This window comes from Gavia stellata, chromosome 5, assembly GCF_030936135.1.
Source record: "Gavia stellata isolate bGavSte3 chromosome 5, bGavSte3.hap2, whole genome shotgun sequence".
NCBI classification, from domain to species: Eukaryota; Metazoa; Chordata; class Aves; order Gaviiformes; family Gaviidae; genus Gavia; species Gavia stellata.
Window position 1 is genome coordinate 52,701,712 of NC_082598.1, and position 23,637 is coordinate 52,725,348.

Consider the following 23,637-nt stretch of genomic DNA (forward strand, 5'->3'; position numbering starts at 1 on the left):
ACCTATGTAGTTCAAATTGCCAATACCAAACAAATTAAAAAAGGATGCTTCATAGCACAAATCATATGGTGACCTTAATAATTACTGATTAAACCTCCATCTATTATACTTGTCTGGTAATACATCAATTTATGCTATGATTCTGTATTACAGCTGCTGTTAGTTCTGAGGTCTATTTATATTCAAGAAAAATGGCTTCTTTTCCTTTTAAATATTTTTAGCAGCCTTCTTCATGAAACTAGACAACCATAATTGGTAAAATTTGCAGATAAGTAGAGGAGCAGTTGTCTACTGTAAAAAGCAATCTGGATTTATTGATAAGCTGGGATTTGAAGAATCAGAGTCTTATAGGAAAAGAGGATTATTTGGATGGAAGATACAGATAGAAATTGCTTGGATGAAGGAGAGGCTTTAAAATCTCCACCATTTTTCTTCACTCTACTTACAGAAGTTTGCTTTCCCGACGATCTTGTTTAACATATTTATCGATGATCTAGATGAGGGGATTGAGTACACCCTCAGCAAGTTTGCAGATGACACGAGGTTGGGCGGGAGTGTTGATCTGCTTGAGGGTAGGAAGGCTCTGCAGAGGGATCTGGACAGGCTGGATCGATGGGCCGAGGCCAATTGTAGGAGGTTCAACAAGGCCAAGTGCCGGGTCCTGCACTTGGATCACAACAACCCCATGCAACACTACAGGCTTGGGGATGAGTGGCTGGAAAGCTGCCTGGCGGAAAAGGACCTGGGGGTGTTGGTTGACAGCCGGCTGAAGATGAGCCAGCAGTGTGCCCAGGTGGCCAAGAAGGCCACTGGCATCCTGGCCTGTATCAGAAACAGTGTGGCCAGCAGGAGCAGGGAGGTGATCGTGCCCCTGTACTCAGCGCTGGTGAGGCCGCACCTCAAATGCTGTGTTCAGTTTTGGGCCCCTCACTACAAGAAGGACATTGAGGTGCTGGAGCGTGTCCAGAGAAGGGCGACGAAGCTGGTGAGGGGTCTGGAGCACAAGTCTTGTGAGGAGTGGCTGAGGGAACTGGGGTTGTTCAGCCTGGAGAAGAGGAGGCTGAGGGGAGACCTCATCGCTCTCTACAATTACCTGAAAGGGGGTTGCAGAGAGGTGGGTGTTGGTCTCTTCTCCCAAGTGACAAGGGATAGGGCAAGAGGAACAGCCTCAAGTTGCGCCAGGGGAGTTTTAGACTGGATATTAGGAAAAATGTCTTTACTGAGAGAGTGGTGAAGCATTGGAACAGGCTGCCCAGGGAGGTGGTGGAGTCACCATCCCTGGAGGTGTTCAAGGAATGTGTGGACATGGTTTAGTGGGCATGGTGATGGTTGGACTTGATGATCTTACAGGTCTTTTCTAACCTTAGTGATTCTGTGAACTGCCTGTGAAGCACATGGACAGGATGTCCTGCCTTGATCCCTAGAGAGCATCACCTTCAGATGGAAAAGGCTGTCCTTCACTTCTCTTTTAGATTATTACTATCTCACTGCTGACTGGAAACCTGGATCATGTCCTTCCCTTCTTCCCCTGATTCTTAGGGTTTTTTAACCATGGTGACTATATGTCCTTTGAGTAATGAAATCTACAATGATCTTACTTTCTTGGGAAAATCATAATTTGCAGCAACACAAAAGCTGTTTCTTTTAAACAAAACCTGTTCGGTCCTCTGTTCCCAGTGTTTGGTCACTCTAACAGCAAAGAATTGCTTTTGCTGCAACCTGTGACTGTTGCTTTTTCATTCTTTCATTATGCACCACTGCCAAGCAGTCTGGCTCCATATTCTCTGTAATGCACCCCTCCATCAGTTACAGGCAGCAGTAAGATTCCTCTTCAATATACTCCTCTCCTGGCTGAACAAACCTAGCTCTCCGCTGGCAACACTGTTGCTGATGTAGCCCAGGCTACAAGAATATAGACCATGTCAAAAGCCCTGCTAAAGTCAAGCAAACTGCCATCTCCTTATCTATCAAGCCAGTCCTCCTTACTGCAGAAAGCAGTCAGATATATCCTCTACAGTCCCATGGATTCATTTGCTTGTTTAACCATGCCCTCATCGATTTCCCTGTGTCCCGGGTAGTACTTCATTCCTCCAGACTCTGACGCTAGGTGCAGGAGCTGGAAAGCCCAGAAACAGACCTTGCCAGTAAAGATTCGGGCAAAGAAAGCATGTTGCTCAGCTGTTTCTGTGTTTGTTGTCTCTAGGTCTCCTGCCCGTTGAGCAGCAAGCCTTAATTTCCATAGACTTTCTTTTGCTACGGATATGCATGGGGAGCTCTTCTTTCAGTGCCTTCGTATCCTTAAATCTCCTAGGTGCACATAACTTCACCTGAGTGCCATCCAATTTCTTGCCTGCTTTCTGCAGATAGCTGACAGTGTGCTAATTAGTAACTCGCCTGGTCGCTTTCTCCAAAAAACTGATCATTGTGTTTTGGTCTAGAGGTTAGCAGTCTCGGCAATCAATCCTATCATGGTGTTGAAGTTGAAGAGAACATCTTCAGGACTGTCAGACAGGCTATTTTATATAAGTAGTTGCTATTTATCTAGGCCATGATTTTACCTTCCTTAACTGTGTTTTTTGGCTTTTTTGGTTTACTTTATCTTGTTCTATGACTCCTTTTTGATCTATCTCCATCATAAGTAATCTATTATAACCAAGGACAGTCAGGCCTATAGGGGAAAGGTTATACCTTTTATAAGACCAAATAATATAGTTGGAGGAAAAACAAGAAAGATTTTTTGTCTCAGAGGACTTTCATTAGTTTTCTGAGCCCAAAGCTTGTTCTCTCCCCTGACTATATCTTTTGGTCTAATAAAAGATATTACTTCTCTCTACAAGCCTAGCCTGTTCATAGAATCACACCAGCAGAGCTACAATGACACTTCTATATGAGCAGGGAGACAGAAGCCTATACAATTCAAAATAAGATGTATATGTTAAGGTTATCTGTTCAATATAGTCATTCTGAGCATAGTGATAATTAGCACAGAAATAGACTGGGCTGTGGGCTGTTTAGAGAATTTTTTTCCAAAGAGATATGACCCTAATAGCTATATGGAGATGGGAATAGAAGATGCCAGTGCATTAAATGCAGGAAAAGACCTCGTGGGAGTGGCTTAAACCTTGTTTTCTTCAGGGAAATAGCATATAAGAAGTAACTGCAGAGAAATATTGAGGAAATTCTCTCAGCTACTGAAATGAGATAATTATGAATCCCATTATCTGGGGGAGAAGTACATTAGTGAGTATATTATAGTTTAATACATTGTTAATAGTACTCTGAATTTTCAAATCTATCTTTTAAATAAATCACAAAGCAACTAGATGGACTAGTTTGGGTTTGTTTGGGTGCTGGGGTTTGGACTTACCACTGCTTGTTTGCCTAAGGACTTAGTCCATTTTGATCGTTCGAGGATTTTAAATTTGCTAAAAACTCAGAATGACAATTTCTGAGAGTAGGTCTATCATGTGCTGTGTAATGCTTACATTAAGTCACTGTTAATGCTTACTAAGGTATGTGGCCTGTATTTTCATGGGTTCTAAAGCTGATAAGAATTTAATTGATAAATGCAGATGTTCATGCCGGAAACCTGGTAGTCCAATCACAAGACAAAGATGTTCTGTAAAGGCAATGTGTCCAGCCAACTAAACCAGCATAGCTTTCTGATTATTGAATGCTCTGGAGGAACTGCCTGTAATCTCTATAACAGGAGCTGTTAGAGGATATTATTCCATGAATAAATTTGTATATGAAAAATAGATGAATTATTCACTTAGTTTTAGTGCATCTTGTATAGAAGCATTTTAACTTTCCTGTAACAGTACAAATTCTCATTTTAATGAGTGTTTTAATGCAATGGAAAGTGAGCTGAGCATAAATCTCAGGTGTTGTACTAAAAATGGAGACATATTCAGGACCTATTCTAGGAAGAAATATAGTTGCATTTTCAGGTGTAGATATAGGGTTGGATCCTCAGCTAGACTAATGAGGCCTATTTTCACTAAAATACTCTGACTTATACCATGCAAGGCTCTAGCCTTGAATGCCTTATATTCAGGTTCACATTTGCCAAACATGATTGCATATTAGGAGTGCAACGAAGTGCAGGTTAAATGAATAATACATAGCTATGTCAACACAGTTAATGAAAGTGTCTAGTGTAAAGCGTTTAAATCAGAACTAATGCTGACGGGCTAATAGCCTTCATCTCCACTTTAGACAATGGATAGATGCCACACCAGGTAATAGGTTCATTTGACTTTTTTTTTTTCTCTTCAGCCTGAAGTAGCGGACTTACAGCATATTACCTAGAATTGCATAGAGGGAGGTTAGTGTGACAGTGAAATTTTAAAAGACCATGATGTTTTAAAAAAAAAAAAAAAAAAAAAAAAGATAGTAAGTAGGGGAAGTTTGTGTTAAAGTCTGGAACTGTAGTAATAATGTCTTCTTTCTAAGTTTATGTAAACTAGTAACATTCTCTGTCACAACTATAATGGAGATGAACACTCAGACAAGAGTAGTCCAGACAAGAGTCAGCTTTCAAGCAAGCACTCTTAGCCCTGAAGATACTTACACCTTCTCTAGTGTGACTGTTAACCTTAGGGCCTACAGATTGAAAGATAATTAGTGTCCCTAGTGAAAAGCTTCAAGTGTGCATTGGAAGATAATGCAGTGGCACCCATAGGCTGTTGAGAAACAGGACTCCAGGATTCTGTTCCTGGGCTGTGTCTAACATTTGGAGGGATATTATTATTTTTAAGTTCCCTTTCCAGCTGAAGAAATTTCTCTTTTCTGTGGGGAAGGAGCTTAATATACTTTCATCAACATAGCATAAAGGCTGTGATTCTGGCATATCCACAGGTAGATCATACAGAGAGAGAATTCTTGGACATTTCCCACCCCTTGGTAATTGGTTATACAGGGGAAACAGCCTGGTAGCTATCAGGCAGTCACATAAACAAGGTATAGCTGAAACTCAGGGAAAAATGGGGACAAAATCCTTGATTTCGGCTATATCACAGAATCACAGAATCACTAAGGTTGGAAAAGACCTGTAAGATCATCAAGTCCAACCTAAAAAAAAAAAAAAAAAAAAACCAACAAAAAAAAACCAAAAAACAAAACCACCACACCAAAAACCAACCCACCCAACACCACACAGCACCATGCCCATCAAGCCACATCCCACAATGCCACATCCACACGCTCCTTGAATACCTCCAGGGAAGGTGACTCCACCACCTCCCTGGGCAGCCTATTCCACTGTGTTACCACTCTCTCAGTAAAGAACTTTTTCCTAATATCTAGCCTGAACCTCCCCTGGCGCAACTTGAGGCCATTTCCTCTAGTCCTGTCACTAGTCACTTGGGAGAAGAGACCAACACCCACCTCTCTGCAACCCCCTTTCAGGTAGTTGTAGAGAGCGATGAGGTCTCCCCTCAGCCTCCTCTTCTCCAGGCTAAACAACCCCAGCTCCCTCAGCCACTCCTCACAAGACTTGTGCTCCAGACCCCTCACCAGCTTCGTCGCCCTTCTCTGGACACGCTCCAGCACCTCAATGTCTTTCTTGTAGTGAGGGCCCCAAAACTGAACACAGTATTCGAGGTGCGGCCTCACCAGAGCCAAATACAGAGGCATGATCACCTCCCTGCTCCTGCTGGCCACACTATTTCTGATCATTTTCTAATGATAATTATGATTACAGTAAAAAGCTCCATTACACAGGTTACTAAGACGTACAGTAACGTAGTTCCTACCTTGAATTGTTTACAGTCATGTCAAGTGGGTGCTATTGAAAATGGGAAGCAGCAAGCAACCAGGGCAAGTATAGCAGCTGTAATATGCCTGAAGGGCAAGTATAGTAGCTGTAATGTGGTCAAGAAGGTAATTTGAGCCCAATTACTGATTTGTTAATATAATCTTAAGATAGACATTTCTCCCTTCTTAAAATAGTAGACCTTTTCAAATGGAACGATGATTTTAAAATTGATATTATCTCTTAAAATTCAATCCTAGAAACACTGTAGTGATAAGCACAGTATAACTACTTAGCTGGTTAAATAATCACTGCCATATATGCCACAATATGTCCTTACAAGGATCTTTGCAATATTGAACTAACTAAAAAAAAAAAAACTCAGTGATTTAAACTTCTTAGTTTCTTTACACCTTTTCAGCATTGTATATGCTAAACAGGATCTATTGTGGGAATATAGTGTACTAGCAAATATAATTCCCATCCTTTGCAAGATAGATTTATAATGTGTTTCTGTAGTTGTAATTGCTAAGATATATTGCTAATTTATTTTTGTGGCAAATTCCAATGTCATTAAAGCCGTGATTTTCATTTGTAATAAAAATGTATTTTACTGATTCAGCTATTCTAGAGATGGCTTATTAGAAGTGTCTATTCATCTTTTAAACTAATGGTTTAGTATTTTCCACAAGGATCCTTTATTTAAGCCTTTAGGTATTCTATTACATATCATTTGCCATTCAAATGTTTATGATACGTAGATTGTTCTGACAAGCTTATTTACCATAATAAGAGCAAATAATTGCACTGTATGGAGCGATGAGTTTGTAAAATCAATCACACTGTCAGCCATTCAGGTTCCCCAGAGCAATCTACTAAAAACGTTTTGTACTGGTAGGCAAAACTCAGCTTTTTCCCTCCCAAAATTCTTTAACCTTCCAGTTTTGTCCAACTGATGGTAAAGCAGAAGAGATTTTTTTGTTGTTGTTGTCATTAGCACTTTTCAAAGACTTTTTAGAAACTTTGTGTCTAATTGTCAGAGTAGCTTTTTATGCACCAGAGACTGAGTCACAGCCTGCCTCTGTAATGCTATTTTATTGTGGTGCTTTTTAAAATTTTCAGTAGTAAATAATAGACATATAGAAATGTTTCACTTTCTTACAAAATGTTATACTACTTATCTGAGCCCTTCCTTAATAGGCAATGTTTTTTCCCCACCCTTATTTCAGCATATGAAATTTATGCTCACTCATGCCTCTGTTTCTCTAATGCAGAAGCACCCACTCCTGTCTGTGGCTCCATCGAACTAGCTACTAACAGATCCTGCTAGGGTTTAGATATTCTTCAGTGTAGCACTGATTAATAGTAAATGCAATGGGCTCCAAACTTGCCTTAAACCATATATGTTGTGTAATGCACACAAGTGTAACATAAACATTTTAAACAGTTTTGTACAGTCTAACTCTCAGCTGTGATTACTGTACAGCATCACCGCCAGCAAAACCCACTGCAACCAGAATTACACTTTTCCTGGTAGTCAGATGATGATGCCTCTGAGGTGTCATTGAGGGCATCATCAGAAGGCTGTAGGAGCACAGGTCTGTCTTAGGGACAGACTTTCTGCTACATAATGATGTCCTGTGATATACAGAAAGGAAAGAATCTGAATGTATTGTCTGTGCTGAAGGTGAGTTTATAGTTCTGGTAGTTAGAGAGGAAATTGCTTTTGCTCATTATTGGTATAACATTTGGTTATCAGTGTAGCAATTCTGTCACGGCCTCTAGCACAGAAATAATTTCAGTAACAGTTTATTGATGCTGAAAAGGCCTGTGCTTTGGAACTAAGGCAAGATCATCTGGAAGCACAAATCTTTGAAAGGATTATCTGGACCCAATGGAAGAGGGACCCCTGGTATGAGACAGACCATGACCTAGTTCCTCAAAGATTTCCCAGAGCTCAGTGCTCCTGGCCCCTGTGCTGATCTTTAGGACTCTAGGTGAATACATCTGCTCTCACTACAGTTACATTTAATGGGAAGAAGTTCCCTTTTGTGGTCCAGGTTGTTGGCCATGACCATCTCCTCAAATTCACTCTTGATCTTTTTGTTCTCCACTGCCCCAAGCTTCATGGTCCAAAAACAGCCTTCAGAAGAAGCTGTTGCTGCTTCTCAGCTGTTGCTTTGTACTGGTATGCTACTTGGTCACTGCTGTGCTAAGTTTTTTGATTTCTTCACTGTCAATTCTGATTCCCAAGAAAGCCACTCTGTGCTGAGGGAGTGGAAAAAAACACCCCACAACCTTATTTGCTTACTACCAAACTCTCAAAAATATATGATCCAGTAAACCACTGGTAATATCTGGTCCATAATGCACTGAAAACTGGTGACACTCTAGCCATACACCCTGTGAGCGTGGATTATAATAGAATAATACTTTCTAACATGTCAGTGACAAAATGCTGCTTTAATTTACTAGCCAGCATCAAGCTAGTAAGTTTGTGACATATCCAACTTAGCAAGCCTCTTTTATTTCTGCCAACACTGAGAATAAATCCTGTGTTTTAGGAATGAAGTATTGATCTATGTGTAAGCAAAGGTTGTTTCAATCTCTGCATATCCCATTTAAGCATCACAGGAATCTGGACAATCAACGGAAAGCAGTTTATCATCTACTGCTACACTTGCCGCATTGTCACATTAGCTCCTCTGTAGTCAGAAACTTGAAGGCAGTATTCAAGTAACAACTTGGTTGGGCTTGCCCATTTTCACCAAAGGTCTCTGTTCTTTAGGCACTCTCAGGAGTGTCTTCACCTATGCATATATAAAATGGAAATGAGCTAAATTGGCCTTTCATGTGAATTTCTCATGCTCCATCAGCATTTTTTTTTTTTTTGTCATTGGTGTTGATGCTTTGTGAGCAGGTGTTTCATAGTTCCTGCACCTGGGAAGCATGTTGCACTGGCATGTATGAATAGGAGATGCTTTCATCCGATTTTTCTTTCTTTGCACTACATGCAAGAAGGAGCTGGCAAATTCTTCTGTGCTCAGCAACAGAGAGTGTAAGCTACTTCGACATGGTGTGAGTCTGAACAGCTTCTAGATGGGTACAAATATTTTTTAAGATATGTATATCATCTGTCCTGAACAGTGGTGCATGTTCTCACACTACCTCCATACAAGTTCCTTTCCCTCTTGTGTTGGTGATGAGAGGGTGAATGTGTCTAAGGCAGGGACCCACACTCTTCAGGATAAAAAGAGTATCTTATCACATGTGCCTCTCTTCGACTTTGTAGACGGGATTTGGAAGGACTGTTTTCATGCCAGTACATCAGTGCCTTTAGTGAGGCAGGGATGTGGGGTTTTGTGTCTGTTTCTTATTCCGCGTTTCATGCTGAAGTTAAGAATTATGTAGCAATGCCAAACATGCTAAGCATAAGTATATATTTAAAAATTAGGGTGTTCTCTTTCAAAGGTTTTCAGAACATGTATTTCCATGGTGTGTGGACCCTAGGAACATTTCCCACCCTTTACCCAAGTCCTGTGAATGCACCTCTTTTTTGTCATGCATAAGGAAAACCATAGCAGCAATACTTCTCAAGGAGCATTCAATAGCTAAATAAATATGCATCTACTTTTGAGTAAGTTGTGGTGGAGTATTGCTGCATTTAAAATCGTTTAGCCTGCCAAAGAAAAAGGGAAAATCCCATATGTTATACCTGAAAAAAGTGTACTTCATAACATTGTGCTTCATATGAAAAGATAACCAGATGTAGAGTTCTGTGCGAGCAGTGGTGTGATAATGCTGCTTACACTTCAAAAATAGGGCTGAAGAGGTGACGCTGAGGTTAGTCCAGATGTTCTGTAGCCTCATTGGGCCCCACATGTACCTAAACATAATGTTTCTTGTCAGCTGGGTTTAAAGCAAGCACAGATTTCCTTAGTACAAGCGCAGGTCTGTACTCCTGCTCTACAAGTGCAGCTCCTGGGCTGGAGCTAAACAACAGCCTTTCTTTTTCTTCCCAGCTGGGAGAGTGATGAAGCTAATATACAATTCTCTGTGTGGCTTTACCTCCAGAACTGACTCCCAGACTGCTAATTTTGTGGTTATATTCGAGGGGAGATTTTAATTGCAGAAAAAAAGCCAAGGTGCTTCTCAGCATGCCTGCTCACAAAGCTGACCGCAATGCAGTGTGGAGGTACCCAAGTTACTCAGCACTGGCAGTGGTCTGCTGCAGAAGCAGGGCATTCAGCATAGGCCAATTTACTCTACTCTGAAGGACTCACTTATGTAGTTTATTGGACTGGGTTTGTTCAGAATCCTGCTCTGTAAACCCACTTCTCTCCAAGTGAAACAGTGCTGGGTTTGTTCTATGTTATTACAATTTTTATTTATTTCTGGAGCACTGCCCCCAGAATTTTTGAGCCCTGTAACAGTGCAGATGGTTTCTGTTGATATTCCGCTTTGTCAAACCCTTTCTGAAAAATCAAATCCCCAAAAAGCATCTTACTAAGCTGAAGGGAAAGCTGGGAGTCTGTTGAAGAATGTTCATATACTCCCAGGGAACTGATGAGAAGCTGAAACGTGCCATGCAAGTTTTGTTGCTGCCTGTAGAGAGGAAGCTTTACGCAACCCCATAAAAAAATGGTATTTTTCATTGTTTGCTGCTGATCAGGTTTGATCAAAGGTTTTGCTATGATACGAAAATCTTATGTATTGTGATCTAATACCAGCTGGAGTAGTAACTTCGAATATTTTTCTCTTTGATTTCATAAAGATACAGTGGTGTCCCAGCATGAAATGGACCAATTTCGTTTACAAATCCTGATTTTTAAATTTTTTTTCCAGACCTTACATGATTTAGATAAAAGACATACTCTTAAACTCTTAAAATGCTTAATGAGAAAGGACATGAGGATTTGCAATCAAAAATCAAAGTGACTGTATTTAAACTGCACACAAACCTGAACTTACTTAGTATTATGAAATTCCCTGAAATAATTCAGATATCAGTAAGGAAGCTTTCAGTGTAAAATGAAAGTGATATTAATGACTTTTACTCTGGCAGTATGAAGAACTTTGATAGTCTAAAGGAGGGTTTGCCTCCTGAAGAAAAAAGAAAGTGTATGTATGTGTGTTCTGCAGAAAGATTATTACTTTCTCTTTTTTTTGGAGGAAGAAGAGTCTATTTATGTCATTTTAAGTTATTTTATTTATGTAACCTGATAAACTATAACAAGATGATAACTTGGACTCTAGAAAGTAAAATATACTGTTGAAAAAATCATATAAAAGTAGATGTTAGACTTAATGACTAATACCTATCTTCAGTGAAGATTTTTCTTTCCTTTACAACTTCCAGTTGTTCACAGTGGATTCTGGGTGATGTATGGCCAAGTCAGGTCAAATCATAAAGTCTGAAAAGCAAGTGTGTTACTCATCTTGGGTGGTTACTGGCCTCCCTATAGCTATTGACCAAAAACCCCAGGCACCAGCAACATGCTCTTGTCAGCTCTTACACTCTTACCTCAGTTTTCAGCAAAAGGAGAACAAAACCTGCCTCCTCACAAAGGTCATTTTGGCATTCAAGCAATGCCAAAACATGTCAGTAGCCTACACGCATGTGCTTTCTCTGTGCTATGGGCTGTGGTACAGGTTGAATGAAGAAGGAAAGATACTTTCCCTGTGAATGCTTGCTGCCACAGCAATCCCTGAGCATCATCAGAATTTCCAGGGGAGCTTTTTCTGCACAGAATCCACAGTGCAGTCACCAGTCGGCAAAGGGGTAAAGTCTGTATTGGGTCCAAGATCACGCTTTTCTGAGTATTTGACTTCCATTGAAATATGGAGTCAATGGGAAAGAGATCATTATCTGGCTCATTAATATCATTGTCTAGGTCTTTTTCTCAGAGCCGTGTAAGGATTTCAGGGGACCAGAGTGAAAAAAATATGAAAGGTGAAAGCAAGAGAAGTGGGGCCATACAGTAGTGTGTTTTGTTAAGTCCCGTCTCCTTTGTAACACAAGAGGAGAGGGAGGAGTTGAGAGGAAGCTTCCTGAGAGAGAGGACTACCTGAGAGAGAAGGAGATCCAAGGGCCAAAGAGAAAGAAGAAAGGACCCAAAGTGATTTGAAAGATGAGTCAAAGCTTGATGAAGTGAAAAGTGAGGTCCCTTTACCAACCCAGGCCCTAAACATAAAGAGCAAGATGGGAAAAAGGCACAGGAAACAGCAGGGAAGATCAGGGGAAAGAAAAGCAAAGAGGAAAGAAAGTATGTTGAAAGTACACAGAGAAATGACAAGAGGAATATTTGCAATTCCAAAAAAATGCATTGCAATATAGGAAAGAGCAAGATAATCATAGGTTAGGGAACCGCTGGGAGTACTGACTTCACAGGGAGGACTTGAGAAGGAAAAAAGAACGTTTTCCAAAGATAAAAGAGAAGACACTTAGAAGTGGGAAATGATAGATTAAAACCACCAAATTTCAAATGAAAGGGAAAGTAATAATAGAGAAAGTAAGCTAGAGATGAAGGGGGGAAAAAGTGAGGGACCATTAGAATGACATCACTGGCTTGGGGAGATGGTTCATTATCTTTGAGATGTGATGATTTACTATACTTTCCAAAAATCATATCATTAGAGTTCCTTTGGAAGCTTGACCTAAGCTCTAAGCATGAGCTTCATGAGTGGAACACGCAATGTGAGAACAGCTACGCAGTCTATGCTCTTTTCTCCATATATTCAACATTTGTCAAGTGGTCTAAAACATCCAATTATAACTTCTGGCACCAATCTAGGTGCATGAGTCCTTGAGAAAATATTGAGTCAAGAGCTGGTAGGCAAACAAACAGCAGGTTACCAGCAGGTAACTTTCCATCAGCTTCTTTATTTCAATTCAATAAGAAAAGGAAATTTGGGCAGTCCCCAAAGCAAAACATTTTATATTAACAGTGTGCAGCATTATTCTGCCATGTGCTTTGGCTTTGAGGAAAGAAATTCTAACTTAGTTCACTTGCACTTGTGTCTGTGATTAGTTAATAAAACAAATAGACCACCTTGGCTGTTGCAATTATAAACCTTAAGCCACTGGATATAAAACTAAACTTGAGTATTCACATTCTCCTAACGTAGCTTGAAAATAACAGAGCAAGTCCAGGGGCAGGTCATTCCTTCTAGTCCAGAGACAAATTAAAGCAATAAAACATACTGTACAAAATAATTAACTGAATGCACAGAACTATATAGGTTTCACCACACAGAATGTAGGAGAAACAAGTGCTGCTATACATTATCTAATTTGTTGAACACAGTATTTTGTATTGATTTTAACAACTTATTATTTGCTGACTATTACCTAAGCTCCAGTGAAGGGAGAAGTTAAACACAGAAAGCTTTCCTGCTAACCAATCATATTAGGAAATTGCTGTGCAGAACAAAACTTATCCTTGTTTCTTTAATCAAGCCCAGGAGTACAAAGGCCCTTGGTTAACCCCCAGCCATCAGACATTTTGCAGACTTGTTTGGCCAACTGTTGGGTGCTGGCTAGGGAGATGAACTGAAAGGACTCTTTGACCAGGTGACAGAGTGTCCAACTAAATTTTTCATTACTGACAGTATCAGAATGACAACCAGAACATATCTTTTCTGGCGTTTCTTCTGTGAGACATAGTCTTTAATCTATACGATTTAGTCTCTGATTTCCCAGTCATTGTTGGGCATACTAAAAAACAGCTGACAAGAAGCATCAGGAATACTCTGTACAAAACTATTTCTATGTTGTCCTGCTTGAATTTTGCCTAAACCGGTGTCCTAGAAAATTTTGTAAATACTGAGTCCACATATCACAAAAACCCACCCTTTCTTCATTATTTTTTGTTGTGTATCCCATTTTGAGTCTTCCCAGCACACCTGGGAGTTAGAATCCCCTAGCTGAGTGCTGTTTCATGACAGCTTCATGATATCTTTTCCAGTTGTGTGAATTTATTATGCTTTGGAATGGAAAAGCGCATTATTAATGTGCATTTCTTCTGTTGAAGTCATATCTTTGAACAAGTCAGTTCCTAAAGCAGGTTGGACCTGGCTGAAAATTGAGAAGGGAGTTTCTGAAGAATGTAGGGGTACTGCAGGTGAGGAGGCTGGTATTTCTGTGGATGATCAGCTATATTATGAGCTGCTGATGGAGGGGTTCCTTCCTCAGCAGTGCTCTGTGGTGGGCATTTCCACTGGAAATGTTTTGTCAGGCTGTCTGTAGTAAAACCAAGATCTTGTTCTTTTTTTCTTTTTATTTTTTTTTTTAAATGCCAGGAAAATGAAGGAAAGAGGAGTGATACTAATACTGGTGTCCTGATTGATTCCAGTTGGAGATGTAATAGTGTTTTATCTTTCAGGTTTCCCTTGCAGCTTCTCTAGATTTTTTCCTGCTCTTGACTGTTTTGTAGTGTTGCTGTGACGCAGTCTGAGTTCAGAGTTGGTTGCATTGCAGAGTTCCTGTAGATTTTCTACATTAATTGAAGTAAGAGAACACTCTACACTCTCCTGTAGCAACAAGCACTTAAGTAATGCATTCGTATCAGTATTCTGGTTTTACTTCTTTTCCATGATTGTCCTCAACTGTGGTCACACCAGGCCAATGTATTTTTCTTGATTAATTGACAGAGTTTTAATCTGCATTTTACTCTGCCAGAAAAAAAGTGAAAGCTCTCAGGTATTCCACAGACTTCACTGATTTCACAGGAAGTAGGTGAGAAAATCTGGCTGTAAGCTCGGTCATAAAGGCATTATAGATTTTAGTGTTCCAACTTCCTTATAAATCAGTGTCTGGAAATTGCAGATATACGTAAAATAGATTTTTCCTATTTTAATATCAATATACAAGGTACAGATCTTCCATAACGCATAGTTCAGATAGGCAAAAATTTCCAATGAAGAAACACTTCTGCAAAGGTAGGTCAAATTTTGCCTTTGCCAGCAAAACAGGAGGGTGAAACCCATTCTAATGATGATAGAGGGGATAACAAGCTGGGAGGTGGGATGATCAGAAAGAGTTGTAAATTGGATATCAAAGGAAGCAGAACATTGTCAAGTTTTCCAACTTCATCATTTTATATCTGAATGTAGCAGAGTGAATGCTGTCATTAGAATAAGTAAAAGAAACTGCACCTGAAGTACAAGGCACTGTAAATGACAAAATTCATATGGTATGAAGACGACAAGTACTGTGCTCAATAGAGACTTCCCATCACCCATATTGTTCTACACAAATCAACCAGAAATAATGTGAGATTCTGTTATTGCCTGATCTATTCCCTCATTTCAACTATCAGAGACAGAACAAAAGAAAAAGGAAGTAAATGCAGAAGAAACACGTTTTGCAGAAGCGGTTAAGCGAGAGGTAGAGCTGGAGAGGTAGCTTTATACCACCCCCATCTTGCTGTTTCAGCAATAGTTACATTTGTTCCTTGCTGCAATGACAAGCTCAAATTGTCATCAATAAATGTTGATTCGTTTTCACCTAATCACAGTAAGCAACTCCCACTCAAAATCAATTTCAACTTTATTGGCAAGGTACTACACATTTGTCTTTGCCATGACTGTGCTGCATAAAGGAACAACTGAATTGAAAATTAAATAAACAATAATTGAAAATAACATGTGCCTTTTTAAAGGAAAATTAGTGCTATGGTAAATTTCCAGGAATCAGTTATGTTGGGGTTTTTTCACTGAAAAGGTAGAATAGTTCAGGCTAAAAAGTTAATTATATAAATAGATACACATTAATGTACATAGTTAAAAATGGACTTTAACCTCAAAAGGATACAAAGGCTCTTCAGTAACTTCCTAGGGGTTTAAATCTGGCAAAAGCAGTACAGTTTCTGCAGTAATTATACTTCCAACACATTTGGCTATGTTAATTGGATCTAAGTTCTAATTAGTTTCTTTATGTGACTAAGAATGACAATCACTGAATTAATTTAACGCACTTTTGTTCTGAACTTAGTGCTGTTTTCAATATTTCAATATTTTTTAGTACAAAAAATGTAGACTATCAAATGCTTTGAGTTATGGCAGTGGTTTATCGCATACAGTGTACAGTGCACACGCTTCAAATACTTTCAGTACATTTCACTGCATTATTACAGGTAACACACTTCAGCAATTAGGTTATTCAGCTCGAAGTGTTGGAGGGTTTTGCCAGAGGATCAATGAGGAACTGAAATGTGTCAGCAGTCCATCCATACTGCTATGAACAGCTAGACATGCTGTGGAGGTATAGAAGAAGCAGAGATGGCTACTGCAGTCTATTGCTGGTCTTTGTGATTAGGTGGGAACGTGACGTGAGGAAACCAAGCAGTGATAGTTTGTGCTTTTATTTAGAAATAGCTATTGGAAAGATGAGTAATTGCAAGAGATGAACACGATGCCTCATACTTTAGTTCCTCCTCGTATCCTATTGCTACTTCCAATGCTTTCTGCTGGAGTTCTGAATCCAGTAGATCCTTGATTTAGTTATTACTTGAGATTAAAAGTTTGCTCAGCATTACACTTGCTCATTCTCTGACAATAGTATAATCTCAACTTCAAAGTGGGAAGAATTAGGACAGCTCTGAGTACTTCTGAAGATGGCAGAGAGAAATGACTACATTGTTTTAAGGCCATCTTCTATTGGGAAACATAGAATCATAGAAACATTTAGGTTGGAAAAGACCTTTAAGATCGTCGAGTCAAACCCAACCTCTATATCATTGCAGAAAGGTCTGGGGTTTTTTTACTTTTTGAGGCACCCATTTCTTAACAAGGCATCTTCAAAGTATTTATATGAATATATTCAAATTATATAACTTAGAAGTTGCTCTAAAATAGCCTAGTGAGTGTAATGAAGAAAACAAATATTTCAAATTGTCCACTTCTTAAAGTTGTTCCTTGGTTTTTGTCTCACTTTGAAAGATCTATGAAACACATATACAAAGGCTTCTTATACAAAGACTTTTTCCATGAAGGACTGAAAATAACGCTTTCTGTAAATTTGTGTTCAGTCACAGTCAGCAAAGGTACTCTCCTCCTTTCACAGACCCCTTCAGCTGGTTCACACACGTTGCCATTTCTGTGACTGCGTGTTAAAGTAGAGTAATGTTTTGGGTGTTTTACAGTTGATATTTATCACAGATTATACGGTTGAATTCTCCGAGACACTAGTCTTAGTAGAGGCCACTGGGGCCAACAGTAACCTACTGATGTTAATGTTGTTTTTGTCAGAGCAAGACCTTCTGTGGCTTTCAATAGGGACATGAAAACCACCGGGGTTTAGAGGCTTTAAGTTAGCTACCTGAGTCAGAAGATGAGCATTCCTCCATAGATTTCATGCACAGTCCATGGAGAAGGCAATTCAGAGCAAGAACTGGTACCTGCAGGTGCCTATCTCTTTGACTGTATAACAGGTTTACATAGGCAATTAGTTTACATGACATAATTGAGACTCTGCTCCAAAGTCCTCTGAAGTCAATCATCCTTCTGTTGGGTTTTAGATTTAACACTCGTAATTGTACAGGCCAGATGAATGTGGTAATGAATTCCAAAAATGAAACCAGTAATGTTTGTATGTGGTGCTAAGGGGTGGTTCGTTGGTCTGTTTCTCTGTACCCCAATAAACATCTACCATCACGTAAGAATGTAGGCAAGTTATATTTTCAGAGAAGATAAATTACAGGTCAATATCTACTAAATTCAGATTGAAAGGTAGTTAGTCCTAAAGAGATCCTTGAGAAAAAGCTTCTGTGCATAGGAGCCCAAGAAATACGACAGCACCAATGCAAAGCATCTCGTAGCAGAATCCCTTTTTCTGCATTATCTGTTGCAGTCCCTTCTCAATACTGTGATTTGCCTATCCAATGGTCTTTTCTTCAGTCATCTTTAAATGTGATTTTTTAACCTGGCTGAAAATCACTTCTGTTTCATTATCAATGAATAGTATAAGCTTTAATTAAAACTAGTGTAATCCCTTTCATCAGAGTTCCACTAGGAAAGATGGGCTGCAGCAGACAGCGTGCTAAAATTATGGTAGTTATTATTTCTCCAATTAGTGTATCACTGAAAGTAAGGTAGAAGCGTTGTCACAGCCATACTACTCTTTAAATGTTTTTCATTAATATAGAAGTCCTCTCTGAGCTCTTCTAAAACAATATGTATACCCCCAAACCTTGGGTGCTGTCATCCATTGCACACTGGTATTTAAAAGCACAAACTGATATCCCTAATTGCTTCATTTGCAATTTAAAGATTCATCTGTGTGCAATCCCTTCCCTGACTTACCATCCTATTCATTCCAGAAGGTGTTCTATTTATTTTGTACATTCCTGATTAAAGCTGCCGAAGAGGAATGACTGGCAAAGTTTCATGGGCAATAAGGAAATGATTTCTGTTTTCTCTTTCAGCTTGGCTGCTGGAATCCCATCACTGGTCTGAATGGGTCACTAACAGACAGAAAATTGGAGAATAATATGCGAGGAGTGGTTCTGCGCGTGGTGACTGTGCTGGTAAGCAGATCCTCATCCTTTTGCACTAGGAGAAATGTATTTTCTCCCTCTTGCTTAATTTTTTTATTAAGTACATTATTTTACCAAGAACTTAGTCGGTGTTCCGAGTGTCTGATTTCAGCTCGTCAATACCCAAGCCATTGAGCAATTTCCACAAAATAAAATTATTTATCAGAACAGTTCATTTCAGAGAGTGAATCAAACACATTAAAACCTGTTTCTTCCTCAGGCACGTACTAAATTAGATAACACAACGATATGAACTGATAAAGGGTAACTTCAAGTGCCTTGTTAGCTAAAGTTACCTAGCTGAAACTCTAAATGATTCATAAAATGTAGCTGCCTTCCAATTACCTTGCCAAATTGAGTGCAGTCTGACACAAATTGCTGCACTCAGAAAATATTCAAGATCAGCTTAGGGTGAGTAATGTTAGTTCAGTAAAATATCTACTGTCCCCTCCTAGCTCTTCTTCAGCCAGGTTCTTCCCCTGTGTGGACATCTTGCATTAAGCAGCTGCAGCAAAGCTGTTGGTTTAAAGCTGAACAGAAAATAGCTGCCAGAATAGGGCAGTATTTTGTGATATGAGGCCAGTGTATTCCCTGTCATAAACTTTGGCTGCTTAAGCAGAAGTTGTTAGACTGGAAAAATAGAAAGAAATGAAGAAAAAGAAATTAATATGAGGTGTATAGGCCTCTTTGGATCAACACCCAAACACAAAGTTGACCCAAAGCTGCAGAACTGTAAAGGTTATATTGAGCTGCTTCCCTCTCTCTACTATCTACGTGTGTTTTTCATTACTGATTCGGTGTTTGAGGGCCTGACCACTTGCTTATAAAAAACAAGGCAAGAGTGGCTTCCATGGTTTGCATTGCTGACATTGCATCATGAAGGAAAAAGCTCAGTCAGGGGTGGAAAGTGAAATCACAAGAGCATGTCAATGCCACAAACAGAGCAGTTTTGTACCCCTCCGATTATTTCATGGGTCTTAAAAAGTTGTTATCGGTCAGGGTGTCCAGTCTGTTCCAGCTCTTAGTACACTAGAGAACTTCCTGTGATAATATCTGCAAAACAAAACAAAACAAAAAAAAATAACCCCACAGTCAAATAAGAAGGCTGAATACAGAGAAAAAAAAAAAACAGGAGGGTGGGCATTTTTATACTTTAATTGCATGTTCATCAAAATAGCATGATGGTGACAGTGGCTGGTCTTTGTGTTTTGCCTGATACTTACGTTAATTGATTCAGTATAATTTTCTGTTGACAAAAATGATCTGTGGAAGTTGTCTAGCAAAATAAATTCGAATTAGTGTCTTGGACTTTTTCTTATTTCTTCTTCTTCCCTTTCTCCCCACTCTATTCTTCTGATTTCATCCCCAGTTATATTAGCTTGCCAGAGAGCATTCTTCTTTCAAGTCATTATAGCAGGAATATTTAGCAACTTGCAAAAATACAGAAAAGTCATTAGTTATGCTGATAGGATTCTACATTAATAAAAAAAACAGAAGGCAGACATTTAAAGTTCAGCACATAGTAGTTCAGTCTCCTCACTGCAGTCCTCACATGCTGCCTCACGTGAGTACATAAAAGCCATTTGGTGTTGTTGGCAATTTTAAAGCACAACTGGCGATAACTTCCATGCACAACTAGTGAAAAACACAATTAGTATGAATTGTGCTCTGTTAAAAACTGCTAACTTGTCATTTTGCTAACTGACTCTTGTTTTATGTAGAATATGCACCGAAGGCAATATATGGGGAAGATGTAAATGATTCATGTTGGCTTCATAGCACAAAACTTCCTTTATTCGCTTAAAATTGTAGAGCTTTGCATGGCTGGTCAGTGCAATCTAGACAAATCTGACTGTGAACCACACTACAAATCGAGGTTCTTTGATTTTACTCAGCAAGGATGAGAGGCAAGGACTTTGTAAACTGCATGAATAAAGGGAGGAAGCAAATACCTATTTAAACTCATGAGCCAGAAACAATATTTTTCACTAACAGTTCCCTTGACTGGTGGTACTTTCCCCCAAATGCCAGAAATCAGGAAGATAAAATACCATTTCTCCTTCATCCACAAACTCTAACAGCTGAGAAAGAGAGGCAGGCAGACAGACGCTGACAGAAAACCAAGCTAGTAACCAAAAGCCTGAAGAGAAGTTGGACAGTGCAGATGCCAGAATTGCAAAGTGCTAATTATTTTATTTCCAACCTCCTCTAATCTTTGGATATCCACAGATGTTGCTGCCACCCCCGAGGGTGACGGAGCATTATTTACGGTGCTTGCCCTCTAGCAGTTTCTCTTACGGCTCTTACTATGCATAAGTAAGGGTTATTCATCAGGATATGCTGGCTTTTAAGTCTTAGTTTAATCTGAGACTTAAAATACTGCTGTCGTTAGCATATCGTTACTTCAAATACGTATGTTTCTATAGGATAAATTTATAGGGCCTTTACTGTTGCTAATTATAACTTGGTTCCCATCTCTGTTCACATAGCTTATTACAATGGTGCAATTATGTAATTTTTACTGGAACAGAATGGATACATAGATATAACATTCAAATTTGAGTGGAGTCTTAGATGGGATGCCGTAACACCGGAAATGAAGCAAAGCTATATTTAAAAAAAGTATTAATACATGTTTTCTCTCATTTTAAAATTAGACTTTTAGTCTCTCTATTGTTATTCAATTTAGAAAAGCCTGTTCTTAGAAAAACTTAGTCAACAAAGACACTAACTAGAATTTCATCAAGCCCTATTCATTTTACAGCTATTATCAAAGGAAATTTGCTGTTAAGGCCATTAATTTTGTGAAATAGAATAAAAATTTTAAGCTATAGTTTGGAGAAATCAAACAGAACTTTTTCAGGTAAATCAAGGCCATAGTAATATGTGAAAGTGCAATGTTCATCTGGATTTATATCTGCTGGATAGGACAACAGTGGAGATTTTTATTTATCCTGTGTGATGAAAATGTGATTCTTGCCTTGGGTGTGAGTGCAGGAGGGATTTCACCCATCAACTTTATTTTACCAATTAGCTTTATCATACTTCCTTTTCTATTTTCCTCCAAATTCTTCAACTAAGTCAATACATTTCTGTTAAAAGTAAAGAATCTGTTATTGACTATGAATGACTAGTTATTGTTATTAATTCTGTCATTTTCTAACAGTATGGTCTTGATCTGGAGAAACAAGAAGGCTTATGTTAAAATTAAATTATAATACCTTTGAATATGCATAGGTTTCTTTCTCACTGAGATTTGAGAAGTTAACATTAATTTGTTAATTTGTTCTGTTAATGCCTCAAATCTCTCGTGTCTTTCTAGATAGCAACCCTTCTCCTCTTCCAATTTCATTTTGTTATGCCTTCAGGTTGAAAAGGACTGGTTCTAAAAATTGCAATAGAATCTGAGAGGATAGCAAATTGCAACACCTGGGTTATACTGCATTATACTTATTACGAAATGAAACATTCTGCAGTCTGAAAATGATAAATGACTGCGACTAATTTCCCCAAAGCAGTCCTTCAAAAAGCGAGTGCTGAACAATTCCTCATCATGTGCATCCATCTACTAATTCCTTTCCCTAGATAAATTTAATAATTATGGGCTACATATCTGCAGATCCAAAACAAAATCTCTTTGTGAATATGACAGAATACAGTATGTCCCCAAATTGGGAGTCTCTGGTTTCATTTGGCAGTGAATCCTGGCTCATCTGAAGTTAATGGGAATTCTCTCCTTCGCATAAATAGGAATAAGAAACAATTCTTTGTGTTTTATTTTGAGAGGAACTATAGTCATGCCTGTGTACGTGTGATACAATGTTTTAATCTGACTTGGATTAGTACCACACTTTCTACACTTCTAGAAAAACTTTATTTTTGTCTTACTTAAATATCAAATGTCTCTGTCTTGGACTCCTTCCCCACATGCAACCAAAGTCTGAACTTTGTGTTTGACAAGTTAATTTTAAGTTCAAATGATTTGCTGGTGAATTTCTGAAATGTATTCTGAGTTTCTGAAATGTAGCTCAATCAAAGGTCAGCATAATAACTCCAAACAAATTCAGAGTGTCTTGAATGAAGAATTGTCCAAGAATAAATTTAGCTAGATATCAGTTTTGGTTATTTCAGTTTATCCTCCTCTTTTTCAGCTGCTCAGTTTTATTGAAAGGGAGCTAGAATACAGCAGATATTCTCACAATATCATTTTAGTAGCAGTGGCAATTAATGAATTATTCATATGAATGTTAAGCCATCAGAAATGGAATGAGCTTTGGCCTGGTTTACAATGAATAGGCCAGCAGGTATTCGCAAAATCATGCTTCTAAAAAAGTCCCTGTTGTTTGAAAAAGGAAAAAGTTAGAAATGCCCTGTTTTAAAGAATTAACACCTTGACTGAAAAGAACAGAGCCTTTTCTGAAAGTGCAAAAGGTACAACTTCCTAACGGTGCAAAATATATTTGTGACTTTAAATGAAAATTCAATACAGCTCCCAAACAGGAGACATGGATTTTCATATCTGGATGGTTCTGAAAATGCAGGCTGGATGAAGGAAAGAAAAATAATAGCAAGCAATACTGAATTATGCTTTGCCATACATCCCTATGGACTATTTCTTGAGACTTATTTTCCTAGGTTACTTGCATAGAGCTAGGTGGACCAGAGGCAGTTTGGTGACCCTTGGCTCCAGGTAGGCACTGTGGGACAATGTGTGTAGTGAGATGGCTGGCCGAAGGGTAGACAAGCACAGCAACAGAAAAAAAAAAAAAAGCATGATTTACACCAGGGAAAATATTATCATATGTGCACTAGTTTAATTCTCAACAGTCGGCATTAAATGCATAAGCATTTGTTGCCCAGATTAGGAAAGAAACAAACCTGAAAGCAGACAATATCTTTAGGGGCATGAGCTGGCAGGAGGTTTGCATCTTCAGTCCCTTCTTCTATTGAATTTACCACTCGGAGAAAAGATGAAAAGTAAGATATGAAGCTAAGTCCTGGGTTTTGAAAGCTGAGACTGTCTTTGGGATTTGACTTCCAACAGCAGTTTAAACAACGTAACAAAAGCCTTTTCCAAGAAGCTGGAGAAGCTTTCAGAGCGATAGGAAAAAGGAAAGGCGTAAGAGACATGAAGTAAGACAGTGTTTAAGCACACGCAGAGGAACAAACAGTAAGAAGTGATAAAGGATAAAAAAGTGGCAGGACAAAAACATCAGTGAAGGACTGTAAAATAAAGATCAACTGCAGCAAAGATTATGTGTGGGATACCTCAGGAAATACTGACTAAATATTTTATAATAGTGTACAATCAGAATAGAATGTCATAGATAATGCCTCTTCCCATTT

The 23,637-nt window shown here is 38.9% G+C and overlaps 1 protein-coding gene across 2 annotated transcripts in view; it reads left to right on the forward strand.

The window, feature by feature from the left end:
* Nucleotides 1-23,637, forward strand: part of GRID2 (glutamate ionotropic receptor delta type subunit 2) — a 734,268-nt gene that overhangs the window by 559,796 nt on the left and 150,835 nt on the right. For both annotated transcript variants that reach the window (XM_059817838.1, XM_059817839.1), the window contains one exon: nucleotides 18,181-18,282. In XM_059817838.1, the coding sequence (XP_059673821.1) occupies nucleotides 18,181-18,282 (102 nt within the window). The remainder of the gene's footprint in view (nucleotides 1-18,180; nucleotides 18,283-23,637) is intronic.